Source organism: Poecilia mexicana, unplaced genomic scaffold (genome assembly GCF_051168715.1).
Source record: "Poecilia mexicana isolate PSO_F unplaced genomic scaffold, ASM5116871v1 scaffold_1, whole genome shotgun sequence".
In the NCBI taxonomy this organism is placed as follows: domain Eukaryota; kingdom Metazoa; phylum Chordata; class Actinopteri; order Cyprinodontiformes; family Poeciliidae; genus Poecilia; species Poecilia mexicana.
Genome location: NW_028263370.1, coordinates 20,089,911 through 20,117,348, shown reverse-complemented (window position 1 = coordinate 20,117,348; position 27,438 = coordinate 20,089,911). Strand labels below are relative to the sequence as shown.

Below are 27,438 nucleotides of genomic sequence, written 5' to 3'. Positions count from 1 at the left end.
GTAAAAACAAAAAGTGAAAAAATCAAGCTCAACATGCAATGTGCCAAACACTTCAAAAACAGTAAATGTTTCAATCTAATAACAAATAAGAAGATATGTCCATGGCATCCATTACTATGGAAAGTTATAAAAAGCATGCAAAGTGTATTAATCTGCCTTTTTACTCATTATTTTCTTGAATTTTTACTTGTACTTGAGTAGAAACATGTTGAAGCCGTGTTAATTTTACTTAAAGCTGACCCTCTGGCTACTCTGCCAACGTCTGGTTTTGTCTACAACAGGGGTGTGCAAACTCTTTATATGCCAAAATTGTGAAATCAAAAGAATTTCAGGCCAAAAAATTTCATATTTTTACAAAAAGTTACACTGTGATGTTTTTGTTTTGTTTTGCACAAACTAGATAATCTAATAGTTTAGTTAAACAAATAAATTGGTCAAATTTTCTTTTGTTGGAAAGAAAACTATAGCCAAAACATATATTTTTCAAATTTGTCCGATTTTTAAGAAAAAAAGCAAATATTTTATCAGTTCGGAGCAATAACAACATGACTTAGGTCACCCTACATGTTTGGAAATAGCTTTATCCTAGTAAAAGAATGAAAAAATATGTAGTTATTTAAAGATTAATACTTTGTATTTTAATGAGATGTCAATTTGTTTGTAGTCTTTCTTCCCCAATTAAATATTAACAGCTTCCATCGCTGCACAATCTTCTTCCAACAGATGGCAGCAGAGGCGTGGACTGGCGAGGCGACCGTAGAAGAAGAATTCAAACGCGTCATTGTTTTGGTTCGTTTTCTCTGCAGAAAAGTGGGGCCATAAACACTAACAACCGAGAACAAAAACACTAAGAAATATTTTTAATCGTGAACATAACAAGGTAAGTTCACAATAAACAACTTAAAGCTGAGCTTAAAAGCGGTGCTGATGCACATCCGGGATGTGTTTGTGTTCGCCGTAAATGCACGTCGTTCATTGCTTTTTAAATAATTATTTAAATCAAATTACTGATATCTGTTAGAGGGAGTATAACGCTGTAATAACAAATGAATGCGAAACTAAAGTCTGAGTCAAACAAAATAAATGTAGCAGCGTAATATCTTCCCTCTAGTACCTTAATAACTGCAATTTAAATTCAAAAAGATTAATAGAAAGCTACGTTATTAGTATTACGATTATATGTCCGGAAATGAAACCTTGGTTTACTCTCATTGAAGTATTTGATCCATATCAGGGCATCAAAGCAGAACTCAGTATTTTATTCCATTATTTAAACGTTTTTCCTCTATTTGGCACAGAATGTTTCAGAGATAAATGTGTAACAAATATCAATTAAGAATATTTTTTAACAGTTTTACATTTTGTGAGAGGTAAATTCTATTTTTCAAAGAGCCTAAAGTAAACACGTTTAGATGAAAGAGAAACATATATTATAAAATACATTCTCAGAATTAAAGCTTCAAATGCAAATTCAATTATTATTTTGTGCTAACATTAGTCAATAATGAAACTATTTCTAGTTACACTAATGAGTAATAACTAATAAACTATCAGTCTATGTTTGGAAATGTTAATTTAGTTTACAAACATAATTTAGATTATCTAAATATCTGATTTAACTTAAAAACATGTTCGGTAAAGTAGTGATTCACCAGTCTGATCAATCTGATCAGCAGAATTATTTTAAACAGGAGCAGATCACATATTAGTAAACAAGTATAATTATCTGAAGTGAAAAGCAAATTTTGAATCAAAACCAAACATTACAAGGAAAAAAAAGGAATAATATTTGATTTCTATATTTCATATTTTCTGTATTTGTCTCAAATCAGCTGTTAATAAGGAATCAAATCTTCATTTTTCTCTGATTTTGATCATTTTGGTGCATCTCAGTATGAGCTCTTTGGTAAACTTTATAACCAACTGTCAATATGAAATGATGAAAATATGTTTACTAAGGCATACAGCCAATCCGTTTGCAGTAAATTTCATTGATATGTGTGTTTCTAGATCGTCACCATGACAACAAAACGTGGACTGATAACCGATTCATTTAAAGTGCTGAAGAAAACAAGGAGAGGGGGAAAGCGAAAGAAGACTCCCACGCCTCCTCCAGCACAGCAAGGTGAGACGGCACTCGTGGTTTAAGCTGCTGTTTGCATTAACTAATGGGAACTTGTATTATTTTTACAAATTAGTTTCCATAGATTTATGTCAACAATATGTTCTACGATGCTTATCAAATGTTTTATGATAGCTTTGTTTAAAGAATAAAGCTTTGTTTTGGTCACTTCCAGTTATTCTATTGAGTCTTTCAAACGCTCAATAAGCGATACATCTGTAGCATACAACTCTGAACAAGGATGAAGCTTTACTGATGGTTTATGAGTTTTAATTCCTTAAAACGCACATTCCATTCATTGTAGCATTGAAATCCACATATCACTGCCATAAGAGCTAAAACGCATATAACTTAAGATGTGTGTAACTAATCATTTTATAATGTTTCCATTCATATGTTACTTTAAGTCTAGGCCAAATGAAAATATTAACATATAAAATATACACTAAAGTAAATACTTTTTACAATCAACACACCTTTTGACTCTTGGAGGGGCTGCCAGCATGAAACAACGCTCCGTGAAAAACAAAGTGCCGCACTATTTGGAGAAAACATCCATCCATCCATCCATCCATCCATCCATCCATCCATCCATCCATCCATCCATCCATCCATCCATCCATCCATCCATCCATCCATCCATCCATCCATCCATCCATCCATCCATCCATCCATCCATCCATTTTCTTACACTCTTATCCCATTGGCGTCGGGAATGTGATGGTGCCGATCTCCAGCTGCCATCGGGTGAGAGGCGGGGTCACCCTGGATGGGTCACCAGTCCACTGGAGAAAACAAACTAACTACTATACAACAACACTAAGCAGAAAATGCAAAATGAAAACTTAAAAGTATACAGCACTAATTAGAAGTCAAATATACTGGCAAGATAAAACTCATTCAAATTTGATGTAATAAAATACACTTGTGGTTATTTACAACATCAATAAATCAATTAATCGCATAAGTTAAAACAAACTCAATAATTTACATTTGCATGATTTATCATTTTTCTGTTTTCGCTCGACCTTCCTAACATAACCAGATGATAAAAGTCTTTTGTTTTCAGAGACTTTATAATTTAATGCATTTGTTTGTTCTGTTTTTTGTGTTTTTTTGTGTTGTATTTTGGATATTTAAAATATCTTCCAGTTTTAGTGTTAAATGTTTGTTAGAATTTAATGTTTATTGATCTTTGAGAATGTGTTCTTGAATTATTATGCAAACATTTGTTATTGCTCTTGTTTTGATGCAAACCTGTCTTCAGTTCTTTCTGAATCTTCTCGTTTGAACAGAAGATGTCACTACAACTGTCAGAGAGGAGGAGATGCAGCAGCTCAAACAGTTTGACCTGGACTGGAGATTTGGGCCCTGCACAGGTAGTAAATAGTAGAAGCCTTAAAATAAGGCTCTGTGATTTAAAAAAAAAATTATATGTTTATGTTAAATTAAACATCTAGTATGTTGTATTTTGTTGCCTAACTAAACGATTCTGGTCTGTTTTCAGGCATCAGCAGAATGCAGAGGTGGGAGAGAGCGAAGCTTCATGGTCTGAACCCACCTGAGGAAATCAAAGAGCTGCTGCTGCAAACACTCGATGATCCTGAGTACTCCATGAGGTGGCCTACACACACATGAACACACACAAACACACACACCATCGCTTCCTCTGATCACTGCATTTAAGTTATAACTGTAATGAAACATGCAAACAAGTCTTAAACTAGTCACAGCTCACCTCTTATTTGATATTTATTTAGCTAAAGTGCAGCAGCTAGTAGATCTTTTAAGCGGGTGTGATGTAAGTTTGGGTCCAAAAAGCTAATTTATTCTCATAATGGCCCTGGAATTGTTCATTTTATTTACTTTTTATCAAATCTACTTAACAGTAAATGTTACATCCCTATAAGTGTTAGTGTTTTAGAAAGAAAGCTAGAATGATCTACAAATGAAAACAATTCACGGTTTGTCCCGTAGGTGGCAGCAGACCCCTCTGAGTGTCAGTGAGATGTAACTGTAAATGAAGCTTCCCTAAATTAATTCTGAAAAACTGCATTAGAAACTGAAAATCTGTTCTTTTTCAGAAAATAATACATGCATGTAGAAAATTAAAAGTTTTTGTGCTCTCCGTCTTTCTTTCTTTCAGCCTCTGGAGAGAATATCCGTTCTGAGGAAAACATCATGAAGACGACAAAGATTTTGTGAAAGTCAGGGATGTTTTTATTTTGTTGTTTTTATGGCCATGCTTGCTGTTTCTCTTATTCTGCTTCAATTAAAAGTTTTTATATTCTTTTTAAAGAAAAAAGATTATCATGTATCTTTCTTTTTGCATTACAAGATTGATACTGTCATGGAAGTTTCCACTGTTTAAAAAATATGCCCAAGAAGTGTGTTCATCAGTTATATTTTCTTTTATTCTCCTTTGGTATCATCACATTAGCACACATTTCCATTTATAAAGTGATTTAAAAACAAAGTTTAATTTTTCTTTTACATTCCTGTAAGGTAAGAGAAGCAGGACCAACATGTTTTTTTTATCTACTCTATGTTTTTTAATAAAATATATATTTTTGTCTGTAGCTGGAGATAGGCACCAGCAACCCTCCGGACCCCACTAAGGGACAAGGGTGTAAAGAAAATGGATGGATGGATGGATTTTAGTCTGTTGAATATTGGGATAAAGAAATTGATGTAACTAGTTTAAAAAGTAAATAAAAGTCACATTTAAATAACTTATTTCATGTTATTAGGGGAAGTTTTGATTGTGAGTAATAATTTTGCTGCAGATACTACAGCTTAGAATGTAAAAACAATTGTGCGTAAACTATTTATTTATTTATTTATTTATTTAAGAGCTCAAAATGGCGCCATCTGTTGGCTAAAGCTTTAGCCAGACTTTCCGTGACGCTGATTGGTTCATATACATGTCACGTAAGTGTCAGCAGTCGCACCGCTCGCTGATTGGTTGAAAGCTGGACGGAGGCGGTGTTTTTCCTTCTCATAGCTTTCGCTGCATGTAGACCTAAGTAAGCGCTGATTGGTTAAAAAGGTACAACGGTCTGATTTATCGGTGTGTCATTGGTTAATTTTTTAGATGTCGTTAATTGTGTTTATTATAAGTTGAACAGAGTCAGACGCAATTTTTCATTGATGACTTTTAAGTTATTTTGTGTTGTGAATGTCACAATACATAAACAGAACAACAAGCTCTTATGCGAGATTTAGAATAACGGACACAGCTCTTATTTTGAAAGGATTTCACCGGAACATGTGTTTTATTATCCTTTATCGGCTTGTTTTCACTGAACGCTGTAGGCTGACATCAGATTTACAGACATGATGAGGAGAAATAACATATTACACTAAGAAGCTGTTTTGAGCCACATTATTTAAAAAAAACTTCAGTTTTTATTTTTACTTATGTTTATTTTTCACAAAGATTTCTGTTTTGATGATAGCAGGATTTGATTTGTGACCAAGAAGCGATTCTGTTTAAAATAAAAAGAAGAAGAAGCGATTTTATTATTTTAAAATAGTATTCATTTGGTCTCTGGGATGACTTTAGTGTGAAACTAATGGTGCATCGACGGCTCCTGCCTTCCTTCAGGCTGAACAGTTAGAGCTGAGACGACACCCAGACTGCTCTGGTAAGCAACCTGTTCATCTCCGGAGGATTAACCGTTAGACATCATGTTAGCTCTTTAGCCTCACAGCTCCTGACTCTCATTCGGCTTCGATGCTCAGAAGCTAACTGCTAGCATAACTCTCTGGAATCTGCCATCACGGTAACTGGGTCATTATGCTGCTATATTAAACTATCATTGTGTCAAATACCGAGAGGGTTCACCAAAAAAAATATCGCTAGCTTTTGTGCAGCCGAAGCGCTGCTAGAATTTGATTTGGATTGATGGATTTGATCAAATTAATAACTATCAGACAGTTATTACTACTGTAACCATATTTTGGGTATTTGTGACCAGTGATGATGAGCTGAGTCGGGGGATTTTGACTTTTAGGGATGCTCAGCCTCCACTCAACAGCTGACTTTGGCTTTCAATAACAATAAATACTATTATAAAATCTTGTCAACCCATTAATAATACCATTTATTATTGCTTTTACACTTTAATCACGAAAAGTGTTGCTTTTTTTCCACAAAAAATATTTATTGTCAATGTGAAAACTGATTTCTACAAAATAATGACAAAATTATATTTAACATAAAATAAGCGATTGCATAAATATGCACTCAATCTATAAGGAGGTTGACATAATCAGAAACACACTACCCACTGTGAAGCATGGTGGTGGCAGCATCATGATGTGGTGATATTTCCCAGCAGTAGGTCCTGTAAGTATACATATATATTTTAGATTAATCAATTAGTGCATGCAAAACAAACATTACAGACTAACAAACAGAGGTATTTATCTACTAAATAAAAATAAACAATTAGATAACAGAACAAATAACAAAAACTTAAAAATAAACAAGCAAACAAAAAATGAGGTTCACAAATGAGGATAAGATGAAACAGAGCATAACAAGGTGGTGTCACAACAGAAATATAACTAAATACGTTTTGCAATCTTATTAGTAAGAATAAAAATTAATTTCAATGCCGGTGAGTTAATGCCACTGCAGAATAAAAGACAAAGGCAGGAAATGAATTCAGCAACATATAGGAGAATCCTGGGGGACAGTTTGTTTCTGTCTTCTACAAAACTACAGCTGTGAAGAACATTTATTTTCCAACAAATCCACATTAAAAGTGATAATGTGGACTTTTGTTTTCGTAATCGTAATCTCCTCTGCCTGCCAAATTATTCTCCAGTCAAATGTGAGGCCATCTGCTTGTCAGCAGGCAAACTGTCAAACTGGGCCACAGCAGCAAATCCTCAACAAAATGGCTGAAAAAAGTGATTCCAACTCCAATTAAAGCCCAGAATTTATCGTAATTACAAAGATCTCTGCAGACAAACCTCCCCGAACCAAAGCAACACTGTAAAGAAGAATATATTAAAGTTTCTCCAAGGATTTATGGCGATGAGACGAGTGTTGCTGCTAAAGTTTGTACCACAAGTTGGATCTTAGTTTTTCCACACACTTTTTAAATGTTGACAAAGATTATCAATATCATATTAGGCTAATCAGTATTTAAATGTAGAATATCGTCTTTGTAGAAACGTTAAATAAAGGCTGATGGCTGATTGTTTTTCAGCTTTCCCAGCAGCGATGGACAACGCTCACACTAAAACGGTGGAGGAGGTTTTGGGCTTCTTCAGTGTCAATGAATCCACAGGACTGAGCTGTGAGCAGCTGAAGAAGAACAGAGAGAAGTGGGGACCCAACGGTAAATATTTATTTATGTATTTGCAAAGAAACAGAACCAAAATTTCTCATAGCTTTTATGCAACAAAACTTACCACCTTGTAACATATTTGAACAAAACTACTGTTTGTATTTTTTTTTAAAAGTCATGTTAACTTTTTAAAACATACAACCAAGCCTGATGCAATAAATCCATTAATCCTACTTATGTAGTGCTTTTTTTGTAATTTAAAAATATATTCCAGTTCCAGTGTTAAGAGTACTTTAGAAAATTAAACTTTCTTTATCTTTGTTGTATTATTATGCCATTATCATGATGTTACCTCAAAATGGTCTCAAAACAACAACATTATCATTTATCACGATCATTTCTGGGACAATTTATCAACCAGCAAATTTGTTACAATGACAGGATTGTGGTGTATACAACACTAAATTTCTCTGCAAACTGTTCTTTGTAAATCCTGGTCTTAATGCCTGTTGCCATGGTGCTTTGTTGATGTTTTTTTTCTTTAACTTACAGAATTGCCTGCAGAAGAAGGTAATCTAACATACATTGTATATTTTTACAGTCACATTTTGTGTGTTATGTTAACTCTGCTTACTGAGCTGTTACTTCTTTATTCTCCCTCTGCAGGAAAGTCACTTTGGGAGCTGGTCCTGGAACAGTTTGAAGATCTGCTGGTTCGAATCCTGCTCCTGGCTGCATGCATTTCTTTTGTAAGGAATTACGACCACAGCCACGTTTGTCTTTTCAAGCAGAACTAATCAGTCATATTTAAACAGAGCAACTGTGTGTGTTCAGTATTTTGGTTTAAAATATAATGTGTATTAGTTGAGTTCTGCAGGATAAACACAGCGATTAAAATGCATGAAATGTAAGGTTTGGTTTCAGCGTCAGGGTTGGAGCTGCAAGAGAACAAACATCCTAATTATCCATGTCCATATCCGGCTTTTTTTGGTTCCTGACGCCGCCTTCAGTTATTTAGGAACTTTTGGTGAGTCATGGGGTCGGATTCTCCAGATAAAACCATGCATAAACAAAACCCAGTCACTTTAAAGTGAAGTAAAACAGCATTCTACATGGGGAAAGGGGTTTCTGCAGAACAGCCTCTATGCTTCTTCAGCACAAGATTAAAAACTTACAAATGTTCTTATTAGGGCTACAGCCAATGATTATTTTAGTAATCGATTACTCTATATATTTATTCTGACGGTTAATCTGATAAAATAATTGGCAAATTCTGCAAATTTTTGCGTATTTTTTACAATATTAGAAATCTATAAAAAATGCAAACATACAAATTATTCAAATTATTTTACGAATAAGACAGAAACATTTATGTCCTAAAATGCAATAACACAACATGCCTCTAGTGTGTGCTTGATCATTTGTAGCAAAAAAAAAAGTTCAGCCCTTCCTGCTTTTCTTATCAATGCAGCGTATGGATTATCTGTTGATTATTTTTTTAGATTAACTGATCAATAACTGGATAAAGGAAGGAGCTTATTATAGGATTTTTCTTCATAGAATGTGAACCAGGTGAACTATTGAGGAGGTCTAGGTGGAACATATTTATAGAAAAAGACATTTTATTGATGTTAAATCAATATATTTGATCAGTTTGGCTTAATTACTGCTCTGAATATGTTGTTCTTTCAGCAAATAGGTCTATAGACTACATTTAACTTTTGATTGATTTCTAAATTATTTGACGGTTATTTCAATAACTGATTCATCATGATTGGTCAGATTAATCTCTAGTTCTTAGAATACATAATCCTAAATAAACCGATTAATTATTTCTTTCATTGTATGTCTCACTTGACTAGTTACACTTTAAATGTAAGGTTTGTTGAACCCATTGATTCTAGAGGTGAGGACTTCCCTACAGCACATGAACTCTGACCTTTCTCTCTGCTCTGCTGTGTAGACCCTGGCGTGGTTTGAAGAAGGGGAGGGAACCATCACTGCGTTCGTTGAACCCTTCGTCATCCTCCTCATCCTGATTGCTAACGCCATCGTTGGGGTGTGGCAGGTAATATTAAAATTTAACTAAATTATTCTGTAAGCAATAGTTACGATACTGAAAACATCTTATTTTCTAAAACAGCAGGAAAATAAGACCGATTACTGTTGAAATTATTTAAAACTCATTAAAAAAATAGATATCCATCCTGCATGTTTACTGCCTCACTTTTTCATGAGGCTGAAAAACAAAGTAAAGCAGCTTCTCCAACACTTTGTTAATATTTGATTTACAATAGAGGCTAAAGCAAAATACCTACATGATGTAATCTGACTTTTAATAATTATATTTAGTTCACAAAACCTTTCTTCCTCAACTCTTATATTGTAGGTTATCCTGCTCTGCAGGAAGATTTATCTATGCAAAAAATATGATATTAATCAATATTATGCTAATAATATTATTGGAGGATGTTTGAATTTATTGTCAGGTTTATTTTCATACTACAATCTTGTCATCCAAATCTTACTTTTTCCTAAGTTAAAGTTTTACCTGGAGAAAAACTAAAGAAATGACCGAACTGGAGGAAACGTTTTGCTTCAGTGACATGTTCAGTTTGTTTTTTATGGAAACTAAGATCCCTAAACTACATGCACCAATAGAAAACTAAGATATTCGTTGTGTCCATCAGGAAAGAAATGCAGAGAACGCCATTGAAGCTTTAAAGGAGTACGAGCCTGAAATGGGAAAAGTTTACAGGCAGGACAAGAAAAGCGTCCAGAGAGTCCGAGCCAGAGACATTGTTCCTGGAGACATCGTCGAAGTTGCTGGTAAGAAAAGCAGAAACATCAAGCATGGAGTCAGTTACACTTCAGAGAGACAGCAGCAGTTAGCATGGCGACCTGTACTGTTTACCATCAGATTAATCTGCTTTTATAGCAGAAACAATCAGCTAAAGTTGTACTATTTTACACACCTTCAGTCATTTACATTAGGAATGCGCCGATCCACTGAGGTTTAGTATCGACCGATACTCAGAAAAACAGCCATGACTTGATTTAAAATGTTTCTTTTTTTAAAACACACATATAAATGCACTGAATTACAAATTTGATCAGAATTCCTTTATTGTTGTTGTGCGAGAACGCACAACAACATTTAAAACATAGCAATTATCAAAAGCACTGAAAATAAATATTAAAATAAAAACAATAAATACAGTAGAAACAACCAGGATGTTAAGGAAATGACAATCAGGGTTTGGATGAATTCATGGTGTTCAGGGCAACAACAGCTCTCGATTAGAAACAGGTTTTAGTTTGTTTGTCTTAATTTCCCTGAAACGCCTCCCTGAGGTTAAGCAACAAGCAACACAACTTTAATTTATTCATTTAATACAATTAGGAGCATAATATCCAATGTAAAGTAAATAATTAAGAAACTGACAAAAACAAAACGTTGACTACGTTGGTCAAACATGTAAAAAACAAATTGTAGCAAACTTTCTTTCAAATGATTCAGAAAGTGCAATTATGAATGCTAAATATAATGTAGAATAAATAATAAAACATGACGTCACTCAGAGCACAAAGCGTAGAATTAGAGCGAATAGATCTGCCCTCGTCACTGAAACTCAATCTAGATTTTTTTTTCCATTGTAGGGACCAATACAGATAATACATATCAGTAGGAGTGGAAGAAGAAATCTGTTTCGACACTTTCTCTGTACAGGCTTAGCTTTTCCACTGCCTCAGGATCTTTATTTAGTTATTCCTGGAAAACGTCTGTCTGCACGTTTCTATGCTCGTCTTTGGCTGATATCGCCATGGAAACTTGGCAAGAGGAATAACCAGGCTGGATGAAACGTGCGAAGCCAAGCGCTCTGGAGAATCGAGTCAATGTTTCTACACAGCAGCCTGACCTGAGTCAGTTTGGGCCAAAACATATATAATTTCTAAACCGATTTTAAAACAAATTTTACCTGCTCAACAATAAACCAACCATAGAATAATTAAGAAAAAGTGGTTAGACATTTTTTAAAGAATGGGTGTGTAAGATGATTTTGCACATTTGCATTATTAGAATAAAGGCATCCATCCAGTTTCTCAGATATAAAAACAGGATTATGTCATTTTTTATTAGATTTTGATGTACTTTGTCATGTTTAATGAATTAATTTAAGTCACTAACCAAACAGAATGAAGTAAGTGTGATTTAAAAAAAGATTAACACTTTCTATTGCACTAAACATTTTTCCATTTTAGGAACATTTTAATTTGTCTGTAAAACTTGATAACAAAAACCTCCATCTGCATCAACTGCAAACATGTGTAATTTATGACATGTAGTTGGAGGGCCATATAAAATCAGTCCCGGGGCCACATAAGGCCCCCGGGCCGCTCTTTGAGCCCCCGGTGTGAGACGGCCGTATGTTTCGCCATGAATCCGATCGGACTGGAACTGCTTTGGTCAGGGGGGGTTTAAAGTTGCTCTGGGCCTGGTTGCTGGTCTTTCCCATCAGTTTCTTTCTGTTTTTAGAGCAGCCGTTACATTTTAGAGAGATAATCATCCCGCTGACCTGCTGTCTTTTTTAAACATTAACGGGTAACAAGAGCCATGTGAAAATATTTTCCTTTTAGACAAACAGAGAGCAGTCAGTTTGTTTCCATTTTTACTCTCGGCTCTGCTCCGAACACTGGGAGCTTTTCTGAATTGAGTTTCCACAGTTCTGGGTCTCTCTCCCTTATACAGAGACAATAAATATGTGTGTGTGTGTGTGTGTGTGTGTGTGTGTGTGTGTGTGTGTGTGTGTGTGTGTGTGTGTGTGTGTGTGTGTGTGTGTGTGTGTGTGTGTGTGTGTATCTGTGTGTGTGTGTGTCTGTGTGTGTGTGTGTGTGTGCGTGTGCGTTCTTTGCAGTTTATCTGTTTATATTAAGAGCATGGGAACTCGGTAATGCAAAACAGTCTGAGTTTAGAGTGACTCATTGTGGTATTTTTCTTTATTTCTCATCAAACATCCTGCATATGTTCCCTATTTAAGTTTGACTTTGCATTTTGTTTTAATAACCAGGATGTGTTGTGGCTCTCAGAACTCACTGTGAAAGGCAAGACTGAGCAGACTAAAATCTCATTATCTAGGAATGATTTTGTGCAAAGAATGTAATAATGTTTGGTACCGGCCTCTCCTAACCCGTTTAAGGAAGCGAAACAGGTCACCGTTCAGATGCACTGTGTCAAATGAGGCCTGCTGCTTAATCTTTAGTTGGTGTAAATCTTTTTTCCTGTTCTTTCTGTCTCCCCTGAACCTCCAGTCGGTGATAAAGTTCCTGCTGACATCAGGTTAACGTCCATCTGCTCCACCACGCTCAGAGTGGACCAGTCCATTCTGACGGGAGAGTCCGTCTCCATCCTTAAACACACCGACCCGGTACCAGACCCCAGAGCAGTCAATCAGGACAAGAAGAACATGCTGTTCTCTGTGAGTCTCAAACATCACATGTCTTTTTTAAAGTAAAAAAATTTGGATTCATTCAACATTCTTATTGGAATATAAAACTAAGTAACTTAAAATCCATTTTTTATTTATTTATCTCTCCTGAGATACAGTAAATGTGGTGTTATTTGATGATGGGTAAACAGAAAGATTATGTAAATATTTATGAGTTTCATTAATTTTAATGTTTTTGAAGCCAGGAGACACTAACATGAAACCATCACAGCGACGTATTATCTTCAATCAGAGGTTGTTTCTTTAGAACTGACTGATGACACAAATACACAGCAGCTTATTAGGGCCATTGCAGATTAAAAATAGGAGTACACTCAGATTTGTTTAGAAAAAAGTAAAAAAGTTTATGAGAAAATCACTCAGAAATTTTGAGATTAATTTCAGTAATCTTTCTAGACAAAACTGGGAAATTTCTGAGTTTTCAGAAGTCAAAATTATTATTATTTTTTTTACTTTTGAAACCCATAAATGAAAAAAAAAAAATCTGGAAAATTTAAAAGATTCATCTCAAAATTTGTGAGGTTGTTCTAGAACATTTTTGACTTTTCAGGTTCAGAAATGTAATATTTTTTTCTATGAAATTTCTGAAATAAAAGATTTTTGGTGAATATTTTGGCTCTAATACGCCGTCGAACAAACCTGTATTTTTAAAGAGAGGATAATTTTTTTTAATCTATTTTTAATAGTATTTGCTGATACTGCGAGTCTTTTAACCCAAATTGTTTTGGCATTCGTCCGTGTGTGTGGGACTTCTGAAACATCAGCCATCTTTGTGAAAGCAGGGTGGGGGGGCATCAGCAGGGTGGGGGGCATCAGCAGCGTGGGGGGCTTTAGCAGAGTGGAGGGGGCTTCAGCAGCGTGGGAGGGGGCATCAGCAGGGTGGGGGGCATCAGCAGCGTGGGGGGCTTTAGCAGGGTGGGGGGGCATCAGCAGGGTTGGGGGCTTCAGCAGGGCAGGTCTGAGCTTTATGATCTTCAATAGATGCAAAAGGTCAAAGAGCAGCAGTTCTGATGTTTTATTCAGCAGCATTTCTCTGCCAGCCCTCCATGCTGCCACATTCTGGTTGTGTTGTGGAGGATTTATTGATTTGGTGTCAGACATGCAGTGATACCATCAAAAATACATTAAAAAAGAGAAAAGGCAAGTCTCATGAGAGGTTAGGTTGGCAGTCTTAGTGTGGCCTCGTTTCGTTCTGCTTGTCGACTTTCATGACCTTTTTTTGCTCTCTGCACTCGTCAGCTGATGTAACTGGGGCTACAACTGACAATTATTTCAGTTATCTATTAATCTATTGATTGTTCCGACGATTAAACGGTCACATTTTTCATTTTGTACAATATTAAAAATCCTTTAAAAGATAAAACAGATAATTAAATTCCTTCTTTAAATGAAAAAAGCAAACATTTATTGCCTAAACTGCAATAATAACAATCCTTTTGTAGCAAAGGAGCCATCTGCTGCTACAGAAAAATAAACATGTGAAAAGCTCAGGATTAATATCAATACTGTGTAGGACTGATCTGCTGATTATTAATTTTTATTAATTACTGCAAAAAGTGTTTTAACCAGGTGAAGCCAGATCTGTTCCACATGAAGAGTTCTGGGTGGAAGACACTTACAGACAAAGGTTTTTTAATATTAAATGCAAAATATATGTTTTATAACTTTTTGGCCGAGTTACCTCTCTGAGAATGTTGTTCTTTCAAGTAATTGACCTTTTTCTCAGTCAATTTACTTTATTTAACTATTAATCCATAACTAAATTAGCTGACAATTATTGACATAATCGATTCATCACGACGAATCTGATTAATCGTTTCAGCCCTAGATGTAACTTTCACTTCATTACATTCTGGTTTTCCCATCCAGGGTACAAACATCGCGGCCGGTCGGGCCATCGGGGTCGCCGTGGCAACGGGGGTGCAGACAGAGATCGGGAAAATCCGGGATGAGATGGCCGCCACCGACCCTGAAAGAACCCCTCTGCAGCAGAAACTGGACCAGTTTGGGGAGCAGCTGTCAAAGGTAAAATCCCTTCGCTGTTGAGATTTTAACGCTACGCTGGGGAACCTGTAGCGTAACGACACGTCGTCCTCCTTCCTGCGATCTGCAGGTCATCAGCGTTATTTGCGTGGCAGTGTGGGCCATTAACGTCGGACACTTCAGCGACCCGGTTCACGGAGGCAGCTGGTTCAGAGGAGCTATTTACTATTTCAAGATCGCCGTCGCGTTGGCTGTAGCTGCCATTCCAGAAGGTAAAGTCACAAAAAAAAATTTGGTTTTACACTTGAACACTATATTTTCACTGTTCCTGCCTTACTGCTGGAGCTATTTTCATGCTTTTGCATGAACACAGTGCAGGCATGAAACTAGGCCAGAACCCAGTGACCCACCTTCTTTGAGAATGACGCATAAAACTGCTTTATTTAGGTCTGAACTACAAACTGAGCATGAAGCGGGTCACTTTTTTTCATTCCCAGGCCTTCCAGCTGTCATCACTACATGCCTGGCGCTAGGTACTCGAAGGATGGCCAGGAAAAATGCTATCGTCCGCAGCCTGCCGTCAGTGGAGACGCTGGGATGCACCTCTGTTATATGCTCAGACAAAACAGGAACTCTGACTACCAACCAGATGTCTGTGTGCAGGGTGAGCTGTGGGAGGAAATGACATTCACCTCAGATTTACCTTTTCTGGAACAAACGTTTCTAGTCACTAATGAAAAACAAATAATTTGTCTTAACAGTAAAACATCTAGTTCAATTAGTAAATAGTATTCATCAGTTTCAAAAAGTGTGGTTTGTGTCCGATAGTCAAACATCGGTTCTGCTAACTCTAACGCACTAATTATAATTCCTGGTCCCGCTAATGCTAACACGCTAATCATAAACATGTGTTCCACTAACGCGCTAATCATAAATAATAGCTTTGCTAACGCTAAGGCATAAATCACATATCTTTGTTCCATAAACATTAGCAATTTAAAGTTTATGATTAAATTGCTAATCTTAAACATTAGTTCTTCTACTACTAAAACAAAACACCAACGTGGTATTTCGCAATAGCTATTGCTAAAGCGCTAACTTCATTTCAAATTATATCTGCCCTTGAAAGATTACAACTCTCAAGCTCCTATTTAATTTTAGCACAATAATGTCCATATGTAGATACAGTATTTATGCTTACAGTATATCTTGTCCTCATGTGTCAATGTTTTATTTTGTTCCTGTGTTTCCTGTTTGAAATGAAGATATTTGGAAAAACAGAGAGAACATGAGGAGAGGATCAGTCATCACCCCCTTCAAAATAAGAGCATGTCGTAAATGACAAACTGCTCAATAACCAAAACTTTAACACAGACGTCAAAATTTATTTACCAGAAATTTACAAAATAGCCAAGTAAATTAGCGGTTTAGAGTTTATCTGGTCATTTTGATTTAGGGGAAGCTAAATGTGCTAAAATGTATTTTAGATAAAGAAAATTACTTATCTTTATCTTTATTTATGTCATTATTTTGTAGGAATCTGCTTTCAGTTTGACTTTAAATGTTTTTGCGGTCCAAAGCGCTGAATTTTGTTGCTAGTGTTTGATTTGTAAAAGTAATTTAAAGTGCAAAACATTCATCTACAGACACTGTAACATTAAAACTATATTCTCTCACTGATTCATTAAAAATTAAAGTTCATCAAATGCAGTGTTGCCGATCCAAATGTCCAACCAAAGACGATCACTAATCGTTTTTGCTCTTTTTAGCTCAGTAATCATGATTTCAGTGTGAAACAAAGTAAAAAATTTTTTTTTTTTTTACCGTTTCCGTAAAAGGCCCTCTGATTTACATACGTTCTTCTAACGTGACTGAATTAATAAACTACTCCAATGTCTGTTCTGTGCATGTAATTAGATGTTCATAGTAGAGAGTGCATCAGAGGAGCGTTGCAGCCTGAACGAGTTTACTGTGACTGGATCTACTTATGCCCCTGAGGGGGAAGTGTGAGTGTTTTTAACCTTTAACTCTTTCATTAACTTGTGTATGTTGAGTCGGTTATTAATGAAATAACACTTCCTTACTTTTCGCCCTCCTTGTTCTTCTGGCTTTAATAGTTTTTTCTCGTCGTCTCTGCAGTTACAAGGATGGCTCAGTGGTGAAATGCAGTCAGTATGATGGCCTGGTGGAGATGGCCACCATCTGTGCTCTGTGCAATGACTCATCCCTAGACTACAATGAGGACAGCTCCTGCTGTCACCAAACCCTCAGTTAAGGCCTGTTTCTGCTTCTCCTCCTCTGTTTCTGCTTCTCCTCCTGGGCTCCAGGCGAAGGGTGTGTATGAGAAAGTTGGTGAGGCGACAGAGACTGCCCTCTGCTGTCTGGTGGAGAAAATGAACGTGTTTGATGTGGATCTGAAAGGACTGAGCCGTGCTGAGAGAGCTACAGCCTGTTGTTCTGTAAGTGTGTGAAGCTCTGATAGATCAATATTTACACCTGACCAGAAAAGCATAAAAGAAGAGGGAGAGAGAGGCCTGTGTCATCTGGTTAGGTGACCTTTTATGCTTCCTTAAACAGGTTAGGATAGTCCTATAGAAAACATGTTCGTTACACTTTTTGCACAAACTCATTCTCAGATGATCAGATTTTAGTCTGCTCAGTTCTGTCTTTCAGATTGAGCTTTTTTAGGCTGTCTTGTCACTTTAAATCCAAATAAGCTCCTGTTGGCCACACCCCCCAACTCCACATTTGCACTCATACTTGAAAATGGCTGCAATCAAATGCGTAACTATCCTACTGTACATCTTTGAAAAGCAGAAGTAGAGCCTTCTGCACAATCAACTTCAATGCAGAAAGTGGTTGGATGATAAGTCAACAACAAAACACTTGTCTTTTCCAGCAGCCATTGTATGGTGGTAAAACCACCAGACAAAATGAGCTGAAGCTAGGCTGTGGTTGCTAGGTAACACGCTGGGCGTCACTAGGGTTGCTAGGTAACGGCCAATGCTCAGTCAAATGTGACTCAACAACTGGAAGGTTTTTGACACACTTCATTTGTCAGTTATCAAAAAACATAAAAAACTTATTGCCAAAAATTTACCAGGTGGATTTTTTAAGCGCTTGTTTTTCTGAGCAGTTGAGACCCAAATGGAAGGAAAAAAATTACAAAATGTGACTTTTGCATCAAAAGTCCTGTATAAGCTCTGAAAAATACCTATGTGTCTCAATTGATTGGTTCAATTTTTTTAATCGTAACTATTCTGCACTAATGAAGACAAGACAAACTTCCACCACAACACTCTTAGTTAAGCGCAATTTGGAGAGACCAGTTAATCCAACTGTCACGATTTTAGACCTGGAGAAAACTCACGTATGCACAGGGAGAGCATTCATTACACCACAGGAATATAAAGTCTGATAAATGAAGTTTTTTCTCCATGTTGTTTGTTCAATGAGAGCATTTTTTTTCACTCTTTCTCTCTTTACGACTTCCTTCCAGGTGATTAAACAGCTGATGAAGAAGGAGTTGACACTGGAGTTTTCCAGAGACAGAAAGTCCATGTCTGTTTTCTGTTTCTCCAACAAACACACCCAGTCTGCCTCCGGAGCCAAGATGTTTGTAAAGGTGAGCGACACCTCAAGGATTCCTGCTTCTAGGTGCCAATATGTTAATACAACTGAAATAAGGCAAAACTAATTTACTTGGTAAGATTTAGTATTTTTGCAGTGCATCTGCTGCCTGTAAAGACGTGGGCATGTTGGTCTCATTTCCTCAGGGTGCTCCAGAGAGCCTGTTGGAGCGCTGCAACCACGTCCGTGTCAGCGGTTCCAGTCGTGTTCCTCTGAGCCCGGCTGTTCGAGAGCAGCTCCAGTCCACCATTCGGGGCTGGGGTTCTGGACGGGACACGCTGCGCTGCCTCGCCATGGCAACCAGGGACTCACCGCCTGAAATTCGCTCCCTCAACCTGGAGAACACGGCAACCTTCACTGACTATGAGGTTCTGATGATAGACTAGACCAGAAGAGTCCAAACGTTTTGTCACGTCAGCTCAGAGCTACGATATTAACAATATAATTTTTAAAAACTAGAATCACCAAAATGTTGTTGTGATAAACTAAACATTAACTATTTTAATTATACAAAAATAATAAACCAATTGTTGTGATCCAATAATTATTATTATGTAAATATACAATAATATATATAATAATTTTTTATAGTTTTTTTTCACTATTATTTATTTTTTTTGTTTATTCCTCAGCAATCAAATCAGAATCTATATCAGTCTTTGAACACATTTTCTGTATTTAGCTAAGTTTTAATACAGCTGTTAAAAGCAAACGTATAAGTCAATGAGTAGATGTGGTCCTAGTTACCATGGCAACAGAAGAAAATCAGACGCTTAGAGTGTATGATTACTTAAAAAAATAAGTAGAATTTAATTTAAAACTTGTAGTTTTGTCCTAATTTATGTAACTTATTCTTAAACTGTGGTCTGAGGGGGCCACAGAAAAATCAGTCCACGGACCACAAATGGCCCACAGACCCCACTTTGAACACCCATGGTCTTGATTGCACTCTAGGTCTATTTTTAACTTTTTTTTATAGTTGCTGTATGATTCTACATGTTATGTGAAATTAAAAAGTCCTTCTGTTTGTGACCCACCTCAGTCGGACCTGACCTTTGTGGGCTGTGTGGGGATGCTGGACCCCCCGAGGAAGGAGGTCCGCGGAGCTGTTCAGATGTGTCGACAGGCCGGCATTCGGGTCATCATGATCACAGGTTAGTGTGCAGATTTACACAGTTGCAACAAAAATATTTAGTGAAACGGCAAGAACCAGAACAGCAAAGTATAACGGTACAAATACTAATCAGTCCGGATCTCAAAACCTTAAGCTGTCTGATACAAAGCTGTATTTTAAGGGTGCATTCACACCAGCCCTGTTTGGTCCTCTTTAATCAAACTCCAGTTCATTTGTCTAGAAAGTCCGGTTCTTTTGGGGAGGTATGAATGTTGGATCAAACTCTGATCCAGACCCAACAGACTTCGGTTTCGGTTTGGTTGAAGTGAACTCTGGTACGATTTGAATGGAAATGTGAACCCCAAGTGGATCGGACGCCGCTCCAAAAGCAGGAAGTGAGCTGTAATGCAAAGCATTCTGGGTAAATAAAACCAAAACAAACATCCCAGCTGGAGAAACAGCTCGTTGTCTTTTACCAAAGACAAAAGAGAAATTCTACCAACACTAAAATCTGACGCTCATCCATTTTTGTTTACATTCCGTGAAGAAGGAAGTTGTTCTCAGTATCTTCTTCAGAGTTTTGTGCTATTTTCTTCAGTAGTTCTTGGTACAGCGAGGACCTCCTCGCCCCACAGGCGAGGAGGTGAACAGATTTTCCAGTTAGTTTGGTTTGTTTGTGCGATGTGAAAGTGAACCACACCAACTGGAAATGTAAAAAAAAGTTGTAATTTTGGTCCCAATAAAATTAAATTCACCTGTAAATTAACATCAGAATGGTTTCACTGGGAGAATATATGAGTCTAGAACTACAAACTACAAACTCATCTGAAAAATACCTCAGAGAAAAATTTCTTCTTACAAGTTTATAGATTTGCAGATTCAGAGAAAAGATTTGGCACAAGTGTTATTTGGTCGACTCACCAAGAGCACCTATCGTCCCTCGGTTTCTTGTCCTCTCCAGGGGACAACAAGGGGACAGCGCTGTCCATCTGCAGGAGAGTGGGCATCATCACCGAGCAGGAGGAGGAGCAGCAGGAGGGCGTGGGCGGGTTCGGCGGCCTGACGGGCCGAGAGTTCGATGAGTTGCCCCCTGACCTTCAGCGCCAGGTCTGCCGGACGGCACGGTGCTTCGCCCGGGTGGAGCCGGCCCACAAAAGCCGCATCGTGGAATATTTGCAGAGCCTGAGCGACATCACTGCCATGGTGAGAGTAAATGTTTCCGTGTTGACAAAATGTTGGTGTTCTATCACATGAGTTCACTTTTAAGCCTGGACAGTCGAAATGAGAGACCAGAACGACCAATAAAAATGCATTTCTGTGGATTCAAACTCTGCAGCAACGTGTTTGTGAATGTTCATCAATTCTCTGTTTACTGATTAATTAGGGTGCAAATAAACAGGTTGTTGCTGAAAATCTCCCTAGGCCTGTCACAATAACAGATTTTACTGGATGATAAATTATCCCAGTAATTATTCCGATAAACGATAATAACTCAAGTTAATGCATTGATAATGGTATATTAATGCAAGTTCTCTCAAACACTGAAACTGGAAGATATCTTAAATATCCAAAATAAAACACAACCAAAACCCCATAAATAAAACTTATTATGATATCTCTCTAAACAAAACTGTCATTTAAAAAAATTCATCGTCAAACTGGAAACTATTGAGCTCATTTTAATTTATCATGTAATTAATTGATTAATTGCAACTGTCTTAGTTATTACTATTTTTGATGCCTGAACAAGTTATTTTCATTTTGGACATAAACGTTATTCAGATCTAAATTTATATGTTTGCATTACTTCAAAATGTGGTAAAAGTGGTGGTGGGACTTCATTACATTTTTTAATCGAGTTAATTGCCTGATCTGTAAATAATCAGAATATATTCACACTGTAACTGAAAACAAAAGAAGAAACATTTTCAATTCAACACTTTTTTTTTGCTGCTAATTTATTAAATAAACAACTTTATTGGAAGGAAATTTTGTTTTGATAATAATCCATTTTATTCATGGTTTAAAATTGAAGTTTATTGATCTTTGAGAGAGCAACTTGCACTAGTATGCCATAATCAACATTTTTCTTGAAAATGATCTCAAAACGACAATATTACTGTTTATCGCAATAATTTCTGAGACAATTTATCAGCAGAGCATTTTGGGATTGTCTCTCCATTTTTCCGTCCTTCCTCTCTGATTGGCTCAGACGGGGGACGGAGTCAATGACGCGCCGGCTCTGAAGAAGGCCGAGATCGGCATCGCGATGGGCAGCGGCACGGCCGTAGCCAAGTCAGCTTCGGAGATGATCCTAGCCGACGATAACTTCTCCACCATCGTGGCGGCAGTGGAGGAAGGCCGAGCCATTTACAACAACATGAAGCAGTTCATCCGATACCTCATATCGTCCAACATCGGAGAAGTGGTCTGGTTAGTGCGGTCTTTATAACACTGTGGTCTGTGGGCTCCCCCTAGTGGTCCACAAGGTACTGCAGGAAGCCGACTGTTTATTTGCTATGACGTCGCCTCAAAGTGGACACATTCAGCTGGCTTAAAAAATAATAATGGATAAGTGACTTAAAACTGGGCCACTCTAAACTAAATCTGAGATACAAGTGGAAAGAAAACAACACCAGGACTAATTATATGATCAGAGGAAGTCAAGTCATACCTGCTGATAGTTTTGATGTGTTGTTTGATTCTTTTGAACGGTTCTTTTAGTCTCAGTTAGTGAGAACTGTTCTTTATTTTTCACAAATGTGCTTGCTTTTCATGCTCTGCTTGCACGTCAACAGCTATTATTTTTATTTAATTAAAAATAATTTAATTGACCAATAAATACAATAGTGTAATGATGTCCAAGTGTTTGACATCATTAGAAAATCCAGAATCTGTAAAAAACTCAAAACGCCTGGAGTTGTTTATGCTTTTTGTCACATTTGCAAAATAGCGCCACCCTTCTCTTTAAGATGAATAAAGAAAACAAGTCAGTTAAGAGGCTAATATTTTCATTTCAGGTTGTTTATATAAGGCTGAGAAACATTGGGTTAGTAGAACATTTCAGTGATTAGATAATTAATTTTCTGTGTGTTTATTAAGAAAAGCTGTCTGTTTTCCTGCTCAGTATTTTCCTGGCCGCTGCACTGGGCATGCCCGAAGCGCTGATCCCGGTTCAGCTGCTCTGGGTCAACCTGGTCACCGACGGTTTCCCAGCAACAGCGCTGGGATTCAACCCACCGGACTTGGACATCATGTCTCGTCCTCCGCGCTCTCCCAAAGAGCCGCTCATCTCCAGCTGGTTGTTCTGCCGCTACCTCATCGTCGGATGTGAGTCACGGTGACACACACAGTCTGAAATCTTACCTGGAAAGTGCTTGAAAAGTCCTTGAATGTTACTTTGGTAAAACTGTGCAAACTCTGTGTGTCATATGTAGAAGGATGATCTGATTTAAGGTTTTCATTTTTGTTTCCTGCAGGTTATGTGGGAGCCGCCACCGTCGGAGCTGCAGCCTGGTGGTTCATGGCGGCTCACGACGGCCCGAAACTTTCCTTCTACCAGCTGGTACCGCTCCAGTTTCACCCTAAAGTTCATAATTAAATGTCTCATGTAAAAACGTCAGAATAGTTACGGTTCAGGATTTTAGAAATTAATCATGAGCAACAAAAGGTGACTTTTTTGACAAACAAATGTACAAACGACCCTTAAATGTCAAATTGAAAACTGATGAATGTAAATTAATAATCATTTTAATTTAAAATATGTAGCTTAAAATAAAATATTCCCCCACTTCTAGTCAGTATCTAGCAGTTAGCAGTTTTCCTTCATTCTTCCTGCTAAATTGTTTGAACTTATGGGAATAAAACATTGTTTTTTTCTGATTATTTCCACCAGAGAAATCCAATCTCCACTGATAAACGATTGTTTAACTGGTTAAAGTTTTCCAAATTAAATCTTTTAGAATAAAAACCCTCTTGTACAAGTTAAAGGAAATCTCTGTGATGTATTAGATTAATGTTAAATCAGAACAATCAAACCTATCTACATATTTAAAATCTAAACTTTCCCACTGTGTGTCAGTCCCATTACCTGCAGTGCAGTGAAGATCACGCCAAGTTTAGTGGTGTGCAGTGTTCGGTGTTCGAGTCGCCGTATCCCATGACGATGGCGCTGTCTGTGCTGGTTACCATAGAGATGTGCAACGCCTTGAACAGGTACCGCAGACACCTACAAAAAACGTTTAAATTTCTGAGTTTCAAACGTCAAAAATTTGCTAGGAAAAAACTGATGTTTTGAGATTAATCTAAAAATTAAAAACAAATATTGATTTTTTTAAAATGTCCAAGTCTTTCTACAAACTTTTTTAGAATAATCTGAATTTTATTGGCAGAAATTTACTCATCTTTTTTTGTTTTCTATCTACAATTGTCCAAACACCCTGTTGTATCTGGAAGAGCTGCAAAAAAGGACAAAAACAAACCGAAAACTGGATGACAAAAGTCTTCAGTCTGGTGCTTTTGTCTCAATTATCCCTTTTTTTGAAGGACAGTTTTGTTTACAGAGACTTCATTATTCATTTTATTTGTTGTTTCTGTAGTTTTGTTCATTTATTTTGGGTATTTAAAATATCTTACAGTTCCAGCGTTAAGTATTTATTAGAATTTAAAGTTTGAAATTGTTTCCTTTACCGTTATATGACTTTAAAGTGGCCTCAAAACAATGATATTATCGTTTATCACAATAACCTCTGGGACGATGAATCACCAGGCTTCTTCAACCTCTTTTTCCTCCAGCCTGTCAGAGAACCAGTCTCTGCTGAAAATGCCTCCGTGGTCCAACCCGTGGTTGGTGGGCGCCATCTGCCTCTCCATGGCGCTTCACTTCCTCATCCTCTATGTCGACCCGCTGCCGGTAAGAAAACCTGCATCAGAATCGTTTGGTTCTGTTACTGCAGGTGTTTGGAGAACCTTCACGTTCTTCCATCCACAGATGATTTTCCAGATCCGGCCGCTGTCTTGGACCCAGTGGGTCGTGGTTCTGAAGCTGTCGCTGCCCGTCATCCTGATGGACGAGGCGCTCAAGTTCTTGGCCCGAAACTACATCGAGCCAGGAAACCAGGTCCAGATATAACGAATCTAATTTAATATGATTTTCACTCTTTTTGTTTTTCTCAGAGTTAGAAAGTAACTAGTTACATTTACCTGAGTAACATTTTTGAAAAGATGTTCTCCTAGGAGTATTTTTTTTCTATGCTGTACTTTTTGCTTATACTTGAGTAATTTTATTATGAAGTATTTCTACTCTTACTGGAGTAAAATTTCTGGATTTTCTGTTCTGTTATTTTATATTTTTATAAATTATTGTCATTTTTGTCCTTAACATACCAGCATTTCCACTTTACTTTATATTTTGGTCCACTGAGGATGTAATTTTTAAACATTAAACAATAATTTAGCTTTTGATTTGATTAGTTACTCAGTACTTGAGTACGATTTTTACCAAATACTTTCTTACTCCTACTTGCATAATTTCTTGTTCAGCTACTTTTTACTTTTAATTGAATAAAAATGTGTTGTATTCTAACTTGAGTCTAATTCCTGGGTGCTCTACCCGGCTCTGGTTTTTATTGTCTCCTGAAGTCAGTGGAGGAGGAGGAGCTGCAGAGGTCATGGGTCGGCATGGGGCTGGTCGCTTCGATCCCGTCGAGGCTTCGCCACGCGCTGAAGGACATCTCCTGGTTGTTCGTTCTGATTTCGGCTCCGCTGGTGATCTGGATCTTCAGCCTGGACTCCGACATCAACAATATCTTCTGGGAGTGAAGCCCGAACGGAAACACTGAAGAGGACAAAAAAAAGAAGATGGACTTCTGGGAAAATGACTTTGAAACGTCAGGAAAAGATGGCGGAGACTCGAAGAAAATGTTTTACAATGATTTCCTTCGTCATAAAGGTGCTTTGTGGAGATTTAAAACATTTTCTTTGATTGATCAAACATCCATTTCTTGAATTCTTGATCATTTGGATTTTTTTAAACAAAAACAGTGAGTTTCACATGAAATCTCTCTGGTTGAGCTAAGCTAAGCTAAGCTGCTTTATGTGTTTTATGATTCAATTCAATATTAAACCTGATGTAGAAAGAACTGCACTGCAAAAACACAAAATCTTACCAAATATTCTTGGTTTAGTTTCCACCACAAATATTTTAGTACATTTGAAATTCCTAAAATGCTACACAGAGCACCTTTTAGAAACTGTTAAGTTTACCAATCTATCCGCTGATCGTTCCTAATATTCACATGTAACATCCGGACATTTTCTGAAGCAGCTGACCTGAGACCGGTCCAGGAGGCGAAGCCCGGCCGGATTGTGCTGGATAATGTAATAAAACTCTGTGTTTAAGGCTTCTAACATGAATTTTCTGTCTTGAGTTGCACTTTTGTTCCTGTTTTGAATATTTCGATGCGTTTGAGGCGATGCCTGGAGCAGAAGCTGTCGATGTTTTCAGTCAGTTGTCATGTTTTTGTCAGGATCTTCAGATTCTGACAAAACCCCAAAGAGAAATTAAATGTAGCTCATTTTATTCAATATTCTCTAAAGAGTTGCTGTAGAAGCTGGGAGAGCCTCCTGTAGCAGTCTGTACTACAGCGGTTCTGAAGAAGCCTCTGACTGAAGACTGAAGAGAAAGCTCTCAATTGTTCATAATTTTCTTGATTTTATGAATAATCTTTCAAGAATCAGCTTTCTTTCTCACGTTGTTTAGCCGTTTTAAGTCCCAGCAGATGACAGCAGACAAACCGATTCTCTCAAAAACTGACTTGTAGAAGATCTACATGGTCCACCTGACAACTGCAGAGTCATCCAAGTGTTTCTGCAGATGACAACAGTGTTGAAAGTCTGATGTTTACAGAGTGAAAATGAAAGATATGAGGACAGCACCCTGTGGTACTCCTGATCTAATGACCAGCTGGTTAAACACAGAATCCTTCAGTCATTGATCCAGGTGATTTTTGTATTTTCCGGAGTTTCAGATAAAGCAAATCAGGTTGAGTTTTGGTTTAAAGAAGAAATTAAAATATCTCTGTAATAAACTCCAGAAAGTCAAATGAAAACGCTTCAACCAATCTCAAATTTAATGTTTAAATTTGTTTTTTTCAGGCTCGTTTCTAAATGTTTTGATGTTTTCTTAAGGTTTTGTTTTTATTTCTGTGTTTATCACATCTTGCACACTGAGATGAGCTTAACTGTTGTTTATGATCCGTATATGTGTGTGACAACGGCTCACCAAATTTTTTTTAAATTTTGCAAATTTTTCAAGGTTTTAGCCAAACCTTTATGTTACATAAACATTAATAATAATAAAAATAACCCATGTTATTCTTTTTAAGTAGTTTCATTTTAATTTAACACTTTAGGTTGTATTTGAAGCAAAACAGAAATAACGTTTAATTGTTTTGAGCAGGAATGTAATATTTTTCAGCATTTACTTTTATTTATTTTTGAACTGTATGATAACAAAATCTTGTTCTATTGTTTTTGAGTTTTGGTTTTTTTTGGCTGGAAAGAGGGAAATTTAAATGTTGCAGATCATTCTTTGCTGACTTGTTTGTTTTGAATAAAGATGAAACTGAAGAACTGAAAACTTTTTCTTATTTAGATCTTCCACCAACATCTATAGAAAAACATTTTGTTGTCAATAAAGTGTTGAATGACAACATCGTCGTTGTTTTAGATTATTTTACATTAAACTTACAGTTCAAATCCAAATATGTTAAGCTGTAT

At 36.9% G+C, this 27,438-nt stretch overlaps 2 protein-coding genes across 3 annotated transcripts; both read left to right on the top strand.

The window, feature by feature from the left end:
• Positions 1-740: 740 nt before the first annotated feature.
• Positions 741-4,858, top strand: pold4 (DNA polymerase delta 4, accessory subunit). Of its 2 annotated transcripts, none has more exons than XM_088006195.1 (5): positions 741-880; positions 2,011-2,125; positions 3,421-3,501; positions 3,630-3,741; positions 4,269-4,858. In XM_088006195.1, the coding sequence occupies exons 2-5, from the start codon at positions 2,020-2,022 to the stop codon at positions 4,291-4,293; spliced, it is 324 nt and encodes a 107-aa protein (XP_087862321.1). In that variant the 5' UTR covers positions 741-880; positions 2,011-2,019; the 3' UTR covers positions 4,294-4,858. The 2 variants fall into 2 exon arrangements, with proteins under 2 accessions (XP_087862321.1, XP_014866974.1); XM_015011488.2 differs by having other exon boundaries at positions 3,418-3,501.
• A 108-nt stretch (positions 4,859-4,966) lies between these two features.
• Positions 4,967-27,298, top strand: LOC106932677 (sarcoplasmic/endoplasmic reticulum calcium ATPase 2). Its single transcript, XM_088006199.1, has 24 exons — positions 4,967-5,769; positions 7,345-7,476; positions 7,978-7,995; positions 8,092-8,174; positions 9,389-9,493; positions 10,116-10,254; positions 12,736-12,902; positions 14,802-14,957; positions 15,046-15,187; positions 15,413-15,579; positions 16,833-16,921; positions 17,055-17,155; positions 17,241-17,374; positions 18,415-18,540; positions 18,692-18,913; positions 19,588-19,699; positions 20,621-20,862; positions 21,872-22,092; positions 22,787-22,989; positions 23,139-23,224; positions 23,741-23,874; positions 24,454-24,571; positions 24,650-24,778; positions 25,300-27,298. Exons 2-24 carry the CDS (start codon positions 7,359-7,361, stop codon positions 25,477-25,479), a joined length of 3,192 nt encoding a protein of 1,063 aa, XP_087862325.1. The 5' UTR covers positions 4,967-5,769; positions 7,345-7,358; the 3' UTR covers positions 25,480-27,298.
• The last annotated feature ends 140 nt before the right edge of the window (positions 27,299-27,438 follow it).

Coding starts and splice junctions, on each gene's coding strand:
- pold4 (XM_015011488.2), top strand. CDS start 2,020: ATGACAACAAAACGTGGACTGATAACCGATTCATTTAAAGTGCTGAAG. Junction 3,502..3,629: donor GAGATTTGGGCCCTGCACAG/GTAGTAAATAGT, acceptor GTCTGTTTTCAG/GCATCAGCAGAATGCAGAGG. Junction 3,742..4,268: donor GATCCTGAGTACTCCATGAG/GTGGCCTACACA, acceptor TCTTTCTTTCAG/CCTCTGGAGAGAATATCCGT.
- LOC106932677 (XM_088006199.1), top strand. CDS start 7,359: ATGGACAACGCTCACACTAAAACGGTGGAGGAGGTTTTGGGCTTCTTC. Junction 15,188..15,412: donor TGTAGCTGCCATTCCAGAAG/GTAAAGTCACAA, acceptor TTTCATTCCCAG/GCCTTCCAGCTGTCATCACT. Junction 15,580..16,832: donor ACCAGATGTCTGTGTGCAGG/GTGAGCTGTGGG, acceptor GCATGTAATTAG/ATGTTCATAGTAGAGAGTGC.